Genomic DNA, 18,438 nt, shown 5'->3' with positions numbered 1-18,438 from the left:
TTTTTAAACATGAAATATAAGTCAGTTACCATTGAACATTCATCTTAAGATTACTATACATCAAGTTTCTTGTCAACTGACGTTTCGTGGATCATAATCCATCCTGGTTTATGTCTGTTTTTGATTTCCCATTATATGAACTCCTAACGCACTATTCGGTATTCTGGTAACTTACTTATTTCAGCACTTATCTTGTTTTGACGATTTCCATGTCTCATATATTACAGTCATTTTTTAAAGTTTTTGATGTTTATTTCAAATAATTATTTTTAAAGTAAGTCAAAACATCAGGTCCTTGATTTAGCCATGAAACGAAAGTCAACCAAAATAAGCAAGTTTACAGAAAACGAACAGTTTAATCTCGGATAGAGATCCCGGACGAATGTACCCGAGTGTGATTGTGGTGAAATGCAGGAGGTCTCACCATCAGACGAATTCTAAGGATATAATCACATATATATATCCGACTCATTGACGACAATATATGAGCATCAAAGATCACTCAAACAATCAAAGTGATGCTGCTCCTGTGATAAGTCAGCCTTCAAACACCTCTGCCTGGTCATTACTTAGATATACTTATAGAGAAATGTATACACTACACTGATGTATAGTGAGAGGAAAAAAAACATGAAAGAACAGAATGTTTGTTGTTTGAACATATGAACATTTAATGGGACTACTAAAATGAAATTTGTTCAAATTATAAATAAATCATATTGGTTACAGGCAGACGAAACACACTCACGAACAATGATTGGCCAGGTGTAACATGGGTATTTTACATCAAATACGGTACGTCATTACCAAATATACAGTACACTGCTGTACATTTATATAATTATCACATTTATTTTAGAATGATTCCGATTTCGTCTGTCTGTTACCGTTATTGCATGTAGATATAAACAATAGTAAAATGCTTTGTTCATTATATAATCATATGCCATCTATTTTGAGCATAACTCACATTAAAACATAGTTACTTATAAACATTAACTTAAAACATAAATTATATTTTGTATTTACACATGGCAAAAGTTTGTCAGTGGCTGACCGCACATGCGCACGAATTCATTCACATATAATACACAAATATACCACTGAATCAATAGGTCCTGAGGCGGTTTAGAGAGTTCTGGGCATGCGTATACGTAGATTGCATGCATGTAAGTTAAACGTGATTTTAAGACACATCCAGGTGTTTGGCAACATGCTTAAATATTTGACCCGTGACCTTCAGGCAAAGTTTGAACAGTTCCAAAGCGCATGCCTTGACAAACTTCTGAAGGAAATGAGACATATGATGCCCAGGTCACAAAGTCACGTGATCACGTTAACATTTGCGCCTTTTCAGTTGGCTAGCTCTCGCTGATTTGGCTGGTCATTTGTAAACCAATACCGGAAGTGACACATATAGAACGATGGGTAAATTGAAGCACGTTATGTGAGACACGACTGTTGATTCATGGGAGGTTGCGCGTACCAGGAATGGTAATGAGACATGGCGCTTGCTGGCATACCCGTAGACATGGCTGACATTGAGGACATTGCCATATAAGAGTTCGTAGAGGTTTGATTGTTGACTGCGTCCATTTCCGTCCACGTAGGCTGTGGACTGACGGAGGATGATGGAGGTGAGAGCATCACTGAAGATGGCTGTCCATTGTGTGATTGTCCATTTTGTTGGGACGCGGGGTGTGCGTGAGGTGTTGGCGTCTGCGGAGGATGTCGGGGAGCGGGCGGTGAAGACTGTTGGGGAGGATGGGCTGTTGGAGAAGTTGTCACTGGCGCTGGTCCTTGAGGCTGGCCGGAGGATGGGTTAACCTGTCCGGGGTTTACTGGTGATTTCATTACCTTCTTATACTTGGAACGCCTGTTCTGGAACCAGATCTTCACCTGTAACACACGAAAGAAAAAACAATATTAAAACATGCTGAAAGATCCTAACATGATGAAAAAAATTAATCTATATGTATTAAAGTATATCAATAAACATGTCTGTATAGATTCTTACTGTGAGCATACTTCATAATCAATACAGGCAGACAGATCTATTTTCTCTCGTACTACTTAAGTTCTTAACTGAAGCGATTTTGTTCATACATATTGTGTATCGCGATGGCGCAAATGTCACAAACGGAAGACAGTCGGAATGGAATACGTGAATCAGATGTCTATCTGGCCAAGTTGAAAATTCATTTGAGCAAATCATTCTAGTTCAGCAATAAGTCTATCATACAGAGAAAATGTTCTTTAGAAAATATTACAATTGATAACATTTCTTTTGAATATTATGTCATTTAGGTTTGTAGATAGAGTTATCTTGTGTGGTATGTAGAACCATTTCAACTTTTATTAAATTGGATAACTTGTCACTTAGCGTATGAAATCTGATTTATTTAACAGACTAAATTCTAATATCCAGTACATATCCTAACTAGTCCTATAATTCGGCCTTACAACATACACAAAGTATCTATCATTCTCAATGTTTTAACAAAAAGACCATCAGAGAAGAAATGGTCTACAGGCTGACATATTTCACCTTTACAGGCACTGTAATAGGCAATTGAATTTAAAGGTCTTTGTACTGTTTGAATGAGTCGCAGCTTGAGTACATTTCCTAACCATGGATATAAACCCGCTATTACGATGTATTGAGTAAACGCTTTAGAATCGGCCATGCTTGTGGTGACCGTTGAGAGAGGGGGCGTGTCCACCAAGACTTGACACAGATAGAATTCTCGGGTACTCAAATCTCAGGTTGTACATTTCGGATTTAAAACTCTGGGGAGGAAGAGATGTAATTGTATATTATAGGTCTCTTTAAATAGTAAAAAATAAAATAAAGATATAATAAATAACTATTTTTAAAAGTCAGGTGTGTTTTTCGTTATTGAATAGATGGGAAATCGTGAATGCAAGCTTTATCCTTCTTCGGTCGTCGTCCTGGCATTGTTAGTGTGTCACTATCTCTCCAGGTAAATAAATACGAATGAAGAAGGTCAAAGTATTGAATCTGTTACACCTATCCAGAACATTAAAAATATTGTTCATGATACTATTTATCTACACATTAATGTTCATAGTGCAACATGACAGCAGGCGATAGTCAAGTTACTGTTTTTGAAATACAACATGGCGTTGATATTATTTCATAATTTTCCTATTATTTATTTAAAATACCATCTTGTGCGTACTATGGTGTATAAGATTCATATTTGCAATATGCTACACCCTAGCAAAGTCAATAATGTAATACAACAGTCGCACAGGCAGAATAATGACGAAACTTATTTTCAATCAGTTTCGTTTACGCCTATTTTACCACAGAGGCTTTTGCTTTTAAGGAAGAAGAAAGCGGTTGGTTGAAGTAAGGAGAAGGGCACAGAGCGTCGTTTGATTTTATCAGCAAAATGAAGCCAGTCCCCTGTGACAGTGATCACAAGTTTTATAGAACTTTCCTCAAAGTTCAGAGCTGACGAATCTATCGGAGTAACAATCACGTTCGCCCAAGTGCAGTGAAGTATGCGGCCATTGCTAGCCCAAGGCTATATGTAGCTGTGTAGGCACACCATATAAAATCATTGTTTAGGTCTTGCTAAGAAAAAGTTTGATAGAATTTTAAAAGTTTGTTAAGCTTGATGTTGAACAAACAAAACACAATAACTGGTCGTTTAACTGCTTATTCATATATATATTCATATATATTTATTTCATGCTCCTATTTCGAGAAACATCATATCGACAAGTAAAGTATTTTGCGATACAAATCGTCGAGTAATGATTCTCAAACAGTAAGCTTATGTAAGCAACCAAGCAACCGGGTAGATATATAGTTTCCCTAAGAACCAAAGCCATAAACGGACCACATAGGTACATGTTTGTTATCTCCTGAGTTGTCATGGGTTTTTCTACTCATTTACACCGCATTGCTATCAAAAACCTTTTACTTTAAAGTTCCACAAAGTAGGTATGTGTCTTCTTAATCATGTGTAACGTCAACGTACCTGCCTTAAATGAGGTACATTACCACAACAGAGCTTTCCATGTGATAAGAACTTTCCCTCTACTTGTAGTCACTATCGACGTTGATATAAATAACGCCATATTTCCACTTTATAGAAAATAAGATTATTTTAACGACATTCAATTCTTAATAAAGCCATGTTTATGTTTAGATATGGGAATATGAATCTCTGTCATTAATTTAGCCTCCCCTACAATCAACAGAAACTGTTATTACTAGTGAAAAGCTATGACTAGACAACTCTCTACATTTTAAAAGCCTGAAGTGGTTTTGAAGAGAGTTTTTCTATTACCCCTATATTAGCCTTACAGACCCGACACTTCAACAAAGTGGCTACCCTACACTGTATTTGTATTGTCAGGCGTCTATGGAGAATTTGTTTCTCTCGAAAAACATATATAATTATGTAGCCAATCTTATCACAACGATGCACGTACTAGTGCGTGTTAAACACACTTATTAATGAAATATTAAATGGGGAGATGGTAGCCGATCAGCGACTACCCATATAAAACGCTAGTTAGACCCATTGAAACCTACCCGTGATAAGTGTCCTTTAGCAAGCTTTGCCTAATCGTCATGTCAATACCAAAACGAATTTTAATATGTGGTTGTATTAATCTCATCTGTCGAAGAAAGGTCATTTTACGCTGGTTTCGGCAATTTTTCAATTTGATTCGCTAGACAGCCAATTAGCAATGGAGAGCCCTACTTGCTCTTTTTATGTGTGAAACTGATACACTTAATTCTAGACTTTAACTGGTAATAAGAAACAATTTGAGGAGCATTTCAATACATCCAACACCAATCGGGTCAGCCGATGTATCTATATAAGAACGAGTGAAGTAAGGTGATGCAAACAGTGACAAAGTGGACTTGCCGAAAGACACAAATACAAATCTGTTTTGCAGAAGAAGTTTTTGAAGTTTATCAGCCATAAATCCAGCTTTCGTATATCACAATGAATCAGACTGCTGATTGGTAACCAATCACATTTTGAATGGGGCAGCAAGAGGCGAGAAACCTCTTTAACTTTCAATGGTTGGAAGAGAGGTAAGTTATGAAAGACGATATTGAAAAATAGAAAGAACGGATTTCTTGTTGGAAACATTTTTGTTCTTAAAATGGCAGGTTGGTTTGAAACAACGATGGAATAAATACTTCAGCTGTATCAAATATGGCGCCTATGAAGAGGATACCAACTAGATTGAAAAGAGGATGTTGGTGGAGGGATGGCCGTGCTGTCTAGAAAGTTTGTGTGTGGTTTTCAACTGGAAGAGTCGTTACATTGTAGACAATGGACTTTGCCCAGTCACAAAGGAAAGGCTACAATTACACGTTACAATTTTCATCAGCGCTAACGGGACGGAGCAGACGATATTATTTTAGGTTCGTCACGTGGCGCTGGGACTCTGCGTGGGCTCGAGGCGAACGAAGGCGACATCTTTGGAGGAGGGAGGGACCGAACGGCTTCCTGCCTCAAAACTCAATGACAACGACTCCGCCCCGACGTCAGAGCAAGAGAGGCGCCCTTGGGGAATCCATTTGTTCCTTTTCACAATGAAAGAACTTTGTAAAGTATATGGATATCATCAAATGAGCAGAATACATTTTCACAGGGTAAGATAAACAATAAGAACAGGAAGTTTGGGTCTTGCTGGTGGTGTCCTAAACCTTGATGTGTATAACGACGATGTGTTAGTCTTTGTGACTTTGTACACTATGACACCAGTGAAGGTTTTGAAGGTTTACATGAGAGTAAAATCCTGAACTGTTCATTTGTATCAAGCCGTCTCTACTAAGACATGGAAGCCCGACAGAGCGGCGCCACAGTTCGTGGAGTAGGAACGTCCCACTTTACATCGTCTAGCATGGCCTCAAACTAAACTAAAAAGGTGATAGTTGTAACAGATATATATATCCCGGGTACGTTTGTTACGATGTTCCCCGTTCAACAATGCCACCCTTAATCCTTAACGGTGAGTCTGTAACGAGACCAATAGGCCCGATAATGTTGTGTATCTATTGGCCGATAGCAGGATAGTGTTAACACTACGTCCTTGCTAAGTAGATGAACAGATAGCTAAACAATTAAAATACTCGTGCCGGTAAAATAACCGATCATTTAATTGTAAATACATTTAAGCGTGTAAACGTTACACCAAGTCAATATGGCCAACGTTTATACAGTCACTGAGAGGATTGATTCGAAATCTATTAACGTTTGATATGGCCAAATGAGGCAAAGATCATTGCTTTATAGCAATCACACGTCCTTAATATGCCTATGTATTGCACTTTTATAAGCATTTTACATTATTTATTTAGATTAAATTCAGAATCCAAATTGGAAGTAGTTGCTTTAGAGCATTCTTCCTTCGACAAAAAATATTTTCCGCGACGAAGTCTTTATCACAGAAATGCACATAAAGGCTTTGTCAAACTTCGCTGTCATTGTCGCACGTAAATATGTAAATTAAGTGGACCAGTTTCTTGTCATGTACCCAGTTGCCTTGTTATCGTAGAGTACTTAAACAAGTGAAAGATACTTCATCTAATTTGTCTGATACCATCAGCAGATCTGTCAGATAGAGCGCCAAGGTTAGAGGGTCGTACAACGCAATATTTTCATATACCTCAATAACTTTCTTTTTTCCGTTTCCAACTCAGCGCAATAGGAGAATGACAAGAGAATCACCCCATGAGTTTAATATCACTTAATGTCTAGGAAAGAAACATCCGGGTTTTCAAGTACTGAATGTAACAAAGATTGCATCGGGGTTGTTAAAATGTTTTAACGCGAGCTGTCGAAGTGTAAATGGATACTTGAGAAGGTTGAAGATGAAAATGAAAAAGAAGAAAATGTGTAAAATTCAACAATATCTTGATTTTAAGAAAGATGTCGCAGGTGTGTGTTTTTAAACCTTTATTGGAAAATGTTTTACTATAGAAGTCTTCTATAAACAATAATTCGGTTTTGATGGCAAACCACAGCGAGATATGTAGGAGAAACTCTTCATAAAATTAGCAAAAAAACATAATTCTTTATTAGGATCATTTTTATGATAGACTATTTTCATATTTTGAATATGTCTTTCTTGTGATAGTAATTAGAAATAATTCATTATAAACAATATTGAACCCAATAAAATATATCTTCAATTCATTCTTCCTAAATCTGCAAGGGTAATCTTGTAAACCATAATAATATATTAAGTTGAAGTTATAATTTAATTTTAAAATAATAATCCCGACATTTTAGACATGCGTCTTGTAGTTTTAGTTACTCTTTTAATGAGTACAGGTTAATAATAAAAGATCTGGGTCTACGTGTGGATTTCTTCAGACGGGATATGTAAATAAGGTTGGTTTTTGGCTGTTTTATTTTCTGTGTCGACATTGTATGTTAATTCCCGTGGTGTGTTTGTAGTTGGGGTGTGAGAGACGACATGAGTGTACAACTCGACACCCCACCGTAGTGATATTCACCAGGTAGAGACCTCTGTAATGCTAGACCCTACCCATTGTTGTAGATAGTAACCATCTTATACAAAAGCTTAATAATAAAAACTAATTTCTGTACGGGGATTGTAAATGGGAAACGCTAGCCGACAGGTTAGGTTACACCGGACAAGTTCCCCTACCTTCCGGCACTCCATCTCTGGGAATATAGCAGCTCCCACCCAATAACTATGTCAACAGGCAAATGTGGGACTATATTCACACAAAAAAGATATTTGCTTAAAATCTTTTCATTTTTGAAGTAGGCAGCGAAATAATCATTATGCAATACTGTGGCAATCGTGGGAAATAAAAAAGCGACATTGTGACAATCTCATTCAAAAAGATAACAATTTTCCATTGTTACGCCAGACAAAAATTGATAGTTTGACGAGAATGTTATTTTTCATTTTGAAATGGCTGCGGTTTAAACCTAGACAAGGATTTGTTTATATAACCATAGAATAAAGCTACAGATGAACTACTAAAACACTAAATTATAAGCAAACGCCTTGTGTGGCATTAAGCAATACTCTTGTGTTTTTATTGATGACCGAGGTGATTGATGCTTTGGCAGATAAAATATTACATTATTATCCGTGTTAAGAGTGTAGCCATTTGGATATTAATCTGGTCCCTGGAGGTAGCTCTAAGCGTCGGACTGACATGAAGAAGCCCCCTGACGCTCGTATCAATAAGATGATTAACCGTTCTCTCCCAGTAACACAACTTAATTAATTATTTACACAAAATGCATTATCAATTAACAGCTCATTAAATGGGTATTATCAGTTGTGGTAACTTTTGTGGTAAAAAGAATACAATAAATTTGTAAACAAGGCGACGAGAGGGAAACAGTAAATATGTTCTCACAGACAATAATTAATATTTAACTAGCGTTTTTAGCTATAGAAATATTCATAAACCACTTATGTTTATGGTTTAAACGTTTTGCACGTTAATTAAAAACCTATAATAAATCTGTACAATAAACAACTATGTCTGTCGTTTATAAATTATCAATTTAATAATAATAAAATATGAAATTAAAAATGTGTGAAAAGAACAAGTTAAAAGAATATCAGCAACATCTAAGACCAACCAGTAAGCTAAGTGTAAAAACACTCATTTTTAAACGTGGTTGATTTGTTTGATGTTTGTACTTGTACGATTAAAGGTGACAATGTGTTAAACAAACAAACTAATTAGCGTCATTCCCAATCACTCTATTGGCCGCTACTGGACTGCTAGGCGGCATTTAACAGAGACAGTTTTACTTCAAAGAAAGCCTCCTTACTTTAGACATCTGACCGCTGTCAATCATGTCGATAAATATTTTAAATTCTAAAACACTATATTTATCAAACATTTTTTATTTCAAATTATTTCTGAGTTATTTAGGGAAAATTTTTAAAAACTTTTTAAAATACCATATTTGAGTAAACTCTAATTTTAAATCAAATATATAAAGATATTTTCAATTAAAACCTTAGACAGCTTACCATGAAAAAAAAATGTAACAACAATGGGCCAATAAAAATCATATTAATTATTCGTAAAAATCAGACAGTTTATCGGTTATAGCATATAAAGTAATATTGCACCCCAATTCGCTGATAAATTACTCTGATAGTTAACATTTTCCTTTAAAATTGAAAACTAACCAGGATTTGTAAAAAAAAAATCTGTAAAATGTTTAAATACTTTGAAACAAGTGATAAGATCAACATATATTATTACGAAAAACATTTTATTAATTAAAATTGGAATAAATGTGAAAGAAATTTAGTTGGGCAATTGACTCCACAATTGATAGTGAATATTTATTTGAATATATTGATATATTGTAACCGGATGTAACATCACAAGAAGATATTAAATCTATCCATAGAAGAACATTATTGTTATAAGCGCAGGAATCTGTAAGTGTTGTTGTGATATATTCCTATGTGTATTCACCTGTAACTTCGTTTAGGTGGTGATTTATGTAACCCCGTACAAGAAATTTGAATAAATAAACCGATAAACCCGATGTTTACAATCGGCCAATGTGCTTATTGAGTGTTGTGTCTAAAACTCTTCAAATTTCATAACTAAATTTAGAATATGTAAATAGCTGAAATGCATTAGTAACCCTTTTCGGTTGAAGGTATCCCTGATCCTACTGCTAGGAGATTGTTATCAGCCCCTGTCGTTCACCTTCACTGCTATCACGGATGATTTATGCATTTAAGTTTTTTTTGGCAATATATTGCTATATTGACATGGAAGACGTTCTTGTTGTCTGTCATAGTGTATATGAGGTATTCTCGTCTTGCATAGAAAACTAGTTTTCACAACAAAAATATCGCTAAGTGAACTAAAATATATAAATGTGCTTGTAGTTTTGGACCCCAAAGGATGACACATCAGAATTGGCCTTTCTCCTACTTCTACTTTCCTTCCACCACTCCCACTTCTATAACATAACATAAACTATCAAGTATATTTCATATCCTGACACGGTCTGCCCTTGGCTCTCAGCTGCCAGTAAAATTTTCCTTCTACAGGGAAATATTAAATTTATCAAAATGAAATGTAATACCAGTTTGGTGTAGCCTTCTCTGGTTCTTATAACGGGTGTAAGGGCTCGAGTTTCAGGAGAAGGGGCTCTCCGTCTCAGACACGGGTAGACACCAGGACCACAGAACCCTTTAGGACTTTGTAAGGGGTATCCCAGATAACATCACTCATATCTCACTACAGAGAGGTCAGCACGTATGTTAACTACAGCTGTAAATATGGCGACAATTTAACAGACCCAGGAGAATGCATATTTCATTGTTTTCATTTCATGTTTAGCGTGCGTATGAGTTTCAGTATAGTCGAGTGGGTTTCTTTTATCAAAACCGGTAAAAAATAAAATGTTAGCGGGAATGCTATGGATTTTAATGGCCTGCAACTACATTTTTACGTATACATTAATATCATAAAAAATCAGCAATGTAATTGCGAATGTTTACAATACATGAAAGATGTGACGAATAAAACACAATAGTCAAAGAAACGCTAAACCAATTGGCGAACACATTGCAGAGAACAGAAGTACATGTACGTTTTCACATCTATGTGTTTATCCTTCCAACTAACACCTCAGCATAATGTCCGCGTTATGTGTCAAAACCGAATTACAAGATATACTATCTATTTTACCTAAAGGTTTTACCTATGTATATCTCAATCAGAAAACCTGTCTCACCCACGGCTAACAGTTTCTGTGCTTCAATGGACAGGTGACAAGACGAAAACTAGATAAGCAAACTTGTATAATTAATTTATCTTTACAAAAAGCATACCCGGCGATATGTGGTCAGTATCGGACGAGTATTGGTCAGTCTCAACGTGTCCCTAACACCCCGAACAAGATAACGAGATGTTTGACCATGTATTGCTGCAGGCTCTGATTAAGTGATACAAGTGTTCCGACTGTTTATCGTGGTACATATCTAACGTTAAAGTCCCATTGACCGGGTCGAATTGTCCGGAATCTACAGTCTGCCCCCTCAGTATAATGTCGATGTCAATAGACGGACAATAGAATTCAGAAACACATTTTATTGTAACAAGCAGAAAAGACTTTAAGGTGACCCGGGATATATGAAGGGGTGTGTAAATTTGAAGAATCCCTAAACAAACGAACTATTTATAGCATCTTCAATCTATGCTTATTAAAAGAAAATTGTTTTTATTTAAATAAAGAGGCAAGTTTTGCAGTTTAGAATTATATCTATATATCCGGAAATCTAAAATAACTTTGTCAAAAGTTCTTGTTGCATTTGGAGTATTCTGTTAAACAAATATGAATAATCTAAACCAAACTATACTGTGGCAGTGTTTGCTAGAGATTGTCAATCATGGGATGGGAAATATAAAGACGAGTATTTAACCTGTCATACAGCCCGACCCTAAAGTCTTCTGCCACGTAAGTTATTCTAAAACAAATCAGAGACTAGAAAGGATTGATACGTCAAAATCCCAGCACAGCCTCTCCATCACTGAGTGTGCTATAATATTAGAGCCGACCTCCGGATCGAGGACCCGGCGCCTGATGGTAATCACGTGTTATGTGGACCACGTAATGTATGGTAGAGTGATATAACTGCGAAGATAATTCTACAAAAATGGCGAATTATTTCTAATTTCCTAATCAATAACACACGAGGTATTACAATCGATAAACACTGGTAGTCCTTATAGAGCCATGCACTAGCTTCCGCTAACATTGATTCCGTGAAATCACATCTGAAAAACCGATATTCGATAAAATGAATGAAAATAACACTTAATTTGCCCAAATTCCCTATCATTACTAAAAACCTCCCAATTTTCTGCAAAAATCAATGCCTGTATTGTAGGATAAACCGTTATTTGTCTCGATTCCACAGTAAATACCCCCTCTTTTAGGTCCCGTAGCCCGGTCTCTTGTCAAATAAATTAACTATGAAATGTTAAAACAAGTAATCAGGCCCTATTACGAAATTTTAAGCCTTGGCATTGTGGAAAATTGCATATAATCAAGCAAAATTTTGCTGTTGACAAAAGTAATAGTTTTGGTGTAATCGAAAATGCTAAGTATTGGCTGCCTGTTGAAAATAAGCGTTCTGAGGTAAATTGGCCAATTTTAGTGTAAGATATAAAGAGTTGGGGCCTAGTCCAAACCTGCATCGGGAACGGTGCACGGTATGGATACCACACGCGGGCTCTAAGCGGACTATATTCCCATAGCACCTTTCTATCTACCTGTGCATATTTCTTGGATGTTTGGAATTTTTTGTTTAATGGAATTGTGCATCGGTTGTGTTATCTTTCATTTTCAAATATTACGGATCAGATACGTGTAAAAAAGGAAAACATCTAAAAAGTTTACCAAAATGTATTGGATATTTACCGTGTGTATTTAAACTGGATTAATAATATTTATTCTGGAATATATTTCAACCTGTATACCAGAGGTTACTTTAAAAGTGTGGCTTGTATTATAAAATGCTCCCAACTTGGATAACGGCGACAAAAGAACCAATGAGATTTCTCCGTTTTATAAGTTAATTTAAAATTCGGAATGTGCCCTGGGGGAATTTCTGTGGAACGATCAATTTTGTTGCGTTTCGCACACTGGCTTATCCTGCTGATTCCGAGATTTTTGTAATTGTGTTGGAGCGGTAAGATATTGGGAGAACGTTTTATTAAAAGGAACAGCATTTTAACTTTCTGATGTAATTAACTTTGTCATTAATGATAATTGTTTTCTATTGTTTATGTTATTTAATCAATATCTTATACAATTTAGACATTTCATTTAACGAATGTCATTTATTCGATTTATATTATCCCTCATATCACAGCACAGATCTCTTCAAATATCTCCACAGAGAATTTTTATTGAGTCGATTTTACACTTTACATAATATTGAGAAGGAAATCATTTCAAAAGAATATTCCTTTATTTAAAATTTTAAGTGAGTTTTGTGTACATTGCGGAAATATTTCTTTTCTTTGAGTACAAAGAATTGCGCATCAAAAGATTTTCTTTTAAGCGACGGTTTGAAAGGAATATTTGAACAAAATTTCTCAAAGATTATAGATACACATTATGACCACTACCGGATAGAAAATTGAACAGTAATCTAATAGAATCGGTATCATTAATTATCATATATTTAACCATTTTTAACTATGATTTTAATTACTTTGTACATATACCAATGAAGACGGCAACTTCTTTAAAATTATACTATTTATTAATTGGTAATGTATTATTGATTTCCAATTTAATCAGACTGCTTTAGTAACCTAAACGATTGCGTACTGAAAATAACAGAACAATACAAAAATGTAAGGATAATAAAAATAACAAAAACTAGAAATTATAGGTGCAACTTCGTGGGGATTGTTGAGATCGGACATTTTGCAATACTATAATGAAAAACGTTTTAATAAAAAGGAACTCAAATGTTAGTAGAAGTGTATTAAGTATTAAGGGTCTTACCTGTGTCTGTGTAAGACCTAAAGAGGCTGCTAGTTCTGCCCTCTCCGGTAAAGCTAGATACTGCGTCCTTTGGAATCGCCTGTTCAGCTGCTGCAGCTGAAGGCTAGAGTATATGGTCCTCGGCTTCCTCATCTTCTTTCCTTTCCCGTTAATTCTCAGTTCCTCCATTTGTGACTTATCTGTAATGTACAATGACACCATATCGCCGTAAAAATCTGACAAGAGAAAAGAAAAAAGTAGGATTAGATATAGGTATACAACATGTAGTGGGACAACATGGAGACAGCCGGGAGATGGCAACAGTTTGATGGTGGGTCGGGGATCTCTCAAATCACCTGGGGAAAAAACTTAATTATAAACAAAATGTACAACACATATAAAAACTACAGTTATGATGATAAATGGGGGAAACTGATAAAAAATATAGAAACTATTTTACAAAAATATCATATTCCTTATAACAATATCATTGTCCTCCTTCCTATTATTCAATTATAATATTATATACAAAACATCAACTATCTTATTTGTTGCTATTTGAGTTGAAAATTAATGAATGCAATAAGAATCAAAACGAACTGATTTTAAATAAATCTTTATTTAATTAATTAGAATACTATTAATATATTGGGATAAGAATAATTTTATTATCTCTTTGACTAATGAAATATATTTTTTTACTTATTAATTGGATATAATATGATGAAAAATTAGTTGATTGTTTAAGTTACATTTAAGGATAGGGATTACTTTCTTTCTTAAAGTATACAAATATTCCAACACAGCTATGACATCTCAAGAAACATATTTTACATGGTATCGAATATAATAAGATACTATTGTGATAGGCATTGCCTCTAGAAAACTTCAAAAATTGTTTTTGACATTTCTGATAATTATTTCAAATGCATTGAACATTGTAAAAATATTAGAATTTTCAACTTGTATTTCATACTGTTATTTGAATGTTTTTTGTCTAAATTGAATTATCTAAGTGTTTCGGCAACCGTTTTAAACAATATTTATCATGCGTTTTCATACAAATATTTATGGAAGGTTTTGGTGCAGATAGTATTAGTTTTAAATGTCTATTAATACCGATTAGCTATTCACGTAATGAATTAGTGATATCGGAGTGAAATGGAGCAAACACAGAAAGCTGTAAAATCATTAATATTTAATAGATAAATTAGAAACAATATAGAACTACACGAGGTAGGCTTTGTTTGTGTTGTCACATTTTACCAGCACTTTGAAAAAACACATAAATCTATTTAAAATGGATCTAAGGGAAAATCAGCCTGTTGATAGTTTAAAAAATAATTGCTCTGTTTATTATGCATTTTGAAACGACTTTAATGCTAATCTTTATATTACATGTCATTTATCATAAGGGAAATGTTTAGCTTTATCGTAATAATTTACCAACCAACTTATCTTTTTACTCGGGTAGTGCTTAGAATCCGTATGTGATTTATTTAATTTTACTCAATAAAAAGGAATTTCCGTAGAAAGGATGGCGACTTTTTTGTGTGGGATCACCCGATACTGGATTCAGTATGTACGACGTTTCTATAAATGTGTTCGCTGATCGTTTCAACCTCACGCAGACGTTTGGCTGTCAACATGTCAGAATTTCACGGTGTTTGTATTACTGTATGAAATTTGAGTTAAGTTTTACAGAGCAGGGAAGTCTCAGTATATCTCACACAATCCCTTATATATAAAATATAATAGCCTGGCAACTAATCAAATAACGTGGGTTGTTTTTTTGTTGTTGTTTTTTTTTTTTTAGAAAAGTTTGGTGTTTCCGTTTATAAAGTAATATCCTATGAATATTTGTTGTCAACTTCAAGTTAATCAACGAGATATGAAATTATTCTATATTTCAAATAAGCATCGCGTGAATTGTAAATTTACTACCCGGAACAGCGATGGGTAAGATCATATTATTCAGACAGGGTACATTAGCGGGTCAACATGTTATAAAAATAAAATCACATAATTTATACTGTACGTTTTGACGATTGTATTTTGCGGAAAATATGCAGAACATATACATCGTATAGTTGTAAAAGATGGTGAAAATTTTACTTGAAAGTTTAGTACACGAACGACCCAAGGGTGAATTCTTATACGATCTAATCTTTGTTGAAATAGGTAAAAACTTGGTATTCACTTAAAGGCAAGGAAAACATTTTATCTGGGACGAGATCTGAACTAGAAGTCCCTTCTAAATGTGGCTTTTTGTTGTCACACGAAGTAAACATAGTAAACGATACAGTCATACGGACCAGTGTTAAATTATTGTAGCTGAGAGGAGGGGGACAAAGGACTTAGTGCCCGTCTTTCAATGGTAAGGGTTAAAAACTAAAGTCCCCTATCTATCGGATGGGTAGCCTTAAATAAAACGCCACGAGTTTAAAGCAGAAGGAAAGAAAGGATTACAATAGATAAGAAAACACCTGATGAACCTTTAAACAACATCGCCATTAAGTAAACGGAGAGTTCACATCAGTGTTATAATAATCTAACGGAATACTATAAAGGGATTATGACGGATTGGCGCGGATTATGATACGTGATTGTGAAGTCTTGTATTTATTATAAATGCATCGTGAACCTGTTCAGTGGTAATAAGCCTAATTAGCTAATTAACTTATGCAGATCAATGTATAATAGGATAATTACGGGACAAAATAATGTAGAAATTAAAAATAATTACTAATATGAAGACTTACCTTCTCTTGTCGGTGAAGGGCTCTGGTACGGTGGCATGGGGAAAGGGTGGGCGGCAGGGGGCTGATAGGATGAGGGGGACATGGTATTCATGTGGAAGGGGTACAGAGGACGGCCTTGGGAGTTACTGAAGACGCTGTCACCGTGCTGGCCACCATGATGATGTTGATAAGATGATCGGATGGGGTATGCCGGGTGCCCCATCCCAGGGGGCATACCCGCCTGTTGTTGTAGCTCCATAAAAGCTGATTTCCCGGACATGTCCTGTTCAAGACCGTCCACACCACCAACATTCAACATTTTCAGGTTGTAGGGTTGTTGAACTTGAAAATCCAGAATTGCAGTTTGTTAAGTCCGTTATTAGGCGTGAGACCTTCTTTCAACACAAAATCAAAGCAGCATTAGAAATATTGTCTGTAAATGTTTTCAAGTTGATAAAAAATTAAGTATATCAATCACACATCGATCTAGTACTGTAGTTTCCTGTCAGGGACCCAATAGACTCCTTTACAAACGATTAAAGGTAATTTAGAGATAATACAGGGGAAGCCGTGATCATGTGCTCGCACTCTCTCCAACTCACTATTTAACTACGATTACCGTCAGTCATAACCCTACAGTTAAATCAACAGACAGACTCTAAACACAGCAATACATACATCAACTCAGATAGGCCCCGCCCACCCCCTCAATGCCGCGCGCCGATTGGCCAGTTACGGTCGAGTTGACGTTCACGGTGACAGAGGAGTGTGAAAGGACAATAGCTACTCCGTCTGACACAATGTACTCAGGATTAAAGTCCTCGTTATGAATAAAATAAATACTCGGGTATCAAACTGTGATTTTAAATAATGATTTCTGCCCGTTTCACTTATTAGGACTCGAGACTGAAGTACTCTTTAACGGCACACAAGCTCAAGGAGGAGGAGGAATTGTGTTGTTATTATTATAGCTTTCTCTCAATAGTGAGCTAGTTTTGATCAATCATATGTTAGATCATTCAAGTGTGCAACTTCAGCATACGAGTATACACAAATTAGCCAGACTAAATCGTGTGGTGTTTTTTTCCGATACTTTACTAATAGAAGACCAAGATTTATTCAAATTTTGGAGTAACAAGGTCAACCTCACAGACCAACAAGGAAAACTTAGATTTGTCAAAGTAGACAGAATGTTGAGGCGACGAAAGGGTTCATTTCTTTTGTTGTTTTCACTGCGACAGAGCCGCATACCCGCCTCAGTAGACGGACGTTCACGCTAGCGTGGCGCCACAGACCCACAAACTTTCCTCCTGATCTGAGAGTTACACGCGATACGAAGGTACGGCCAGTCATCCGCTGGCTAGCTCTAGCCAAAAATTCACATTTTTATGTCTGTAGAAATACCGCGTGCGCTTAACTGCCTTTTCAGTCCGGATACCTAACGGGTATTTGAAGTCATAAAACAAATACGGGTGGCTTTTCACATACAAATCCTAAAGAAAAGGAAAAAAAATCTCAATGTTGACTTCATCGATAAAAGGTTACGACGATTGAAGAAGCGGACCTATATAGAGATTTCTTTTCATAGATTCTACATAAAGAAACCCACCCGTAACAATATTGTAATAGAAAAACGCACAGGCATGACTGGACAAAATAAAATATAGGTGTTCATGAAATAATTACCTCGTGCATATTCAACATAGCCACTTAACCTTTGACCTTTTACATGTACTACCTTTTTTTTACTAAACCCCTACCATGCACTGCAAAATTAGAACTTGAAATACAAATACACAAAATGACGTCTTCTATCATTCATACACTCCATATCGCTTTAAAATCTGTATAAACTACAATTATGACATTAACGGATTTATTGAGTAACTACATGTAGGTGTATACGATGCACAACGTCGTCTTTTTCAGTATATAAGTAATGTTTCGGTCAAGCATAAGCGTCTAAATATTATTATTGTAAATTTTTAAATGATATGTTGGATAGAAATTACACTGGCAAATATTATACATGTATTAGGTCAATTGCACATATTTAGGTCCTCGACAACCCTCTCTGTAACATCGATGCAAATAAACGTACATGTTTTTAATAGCTTTCATCGCTGTTTTCATCTATATCATCGTCGTTCCTAAATTGG

At 35.5% G+C, this 18,438-nt stretch overlaps 1 protein-coding gene across 1 annotated transcript; it reads right to left on the bottom strand.

The window, feature by feature from the left end:
* Positions 1-644: 644 nt before the first annotated feature.
* LOC138321151 (homeobox protein Dlx6a-like) lies at positions 645-16,930 on the bottom strand. Its single transcript, XM_069264605.1, has 3 exons — positions 16,301-16,930; positions 13,560-13,738; positions 645-1,899 (listed from the first exon to the last, which is right to left on the bottom strand). The coding sequence occupies exons 1-3, from the start codon at positions 16,596-16,598 to the stop codon at positions 1,444-1,446; spliced, it is 933 nt and encodes a 310-aa protein (XP_069120706.1). The 5' UTR covers positions 16,599-16,930; the 3' UTR covers positions 645-1,443.
* Between the last annotated feature and the right edge of the window lie 1,508 nt (positions 16,931-18,438).

This window comes from Argopecten irradians, chromosome 4, assembly GCF_041381155.1.
Source record: "Argopecten irradians isolate NY chromosome 4, Ai_NY, whole genome shotgun sequence".
NCBI classification, from domain to species: Eukaryota; Metazoa; Mollusca; class Bivalvia; order Pectinida; family Pectinidae; genus Argopecten; species Argopecten irradians.
Note: the sequence above shows the minus strand (reverse complement) of the source record. Positions and strands in the feature narration are given on the sequence as shown.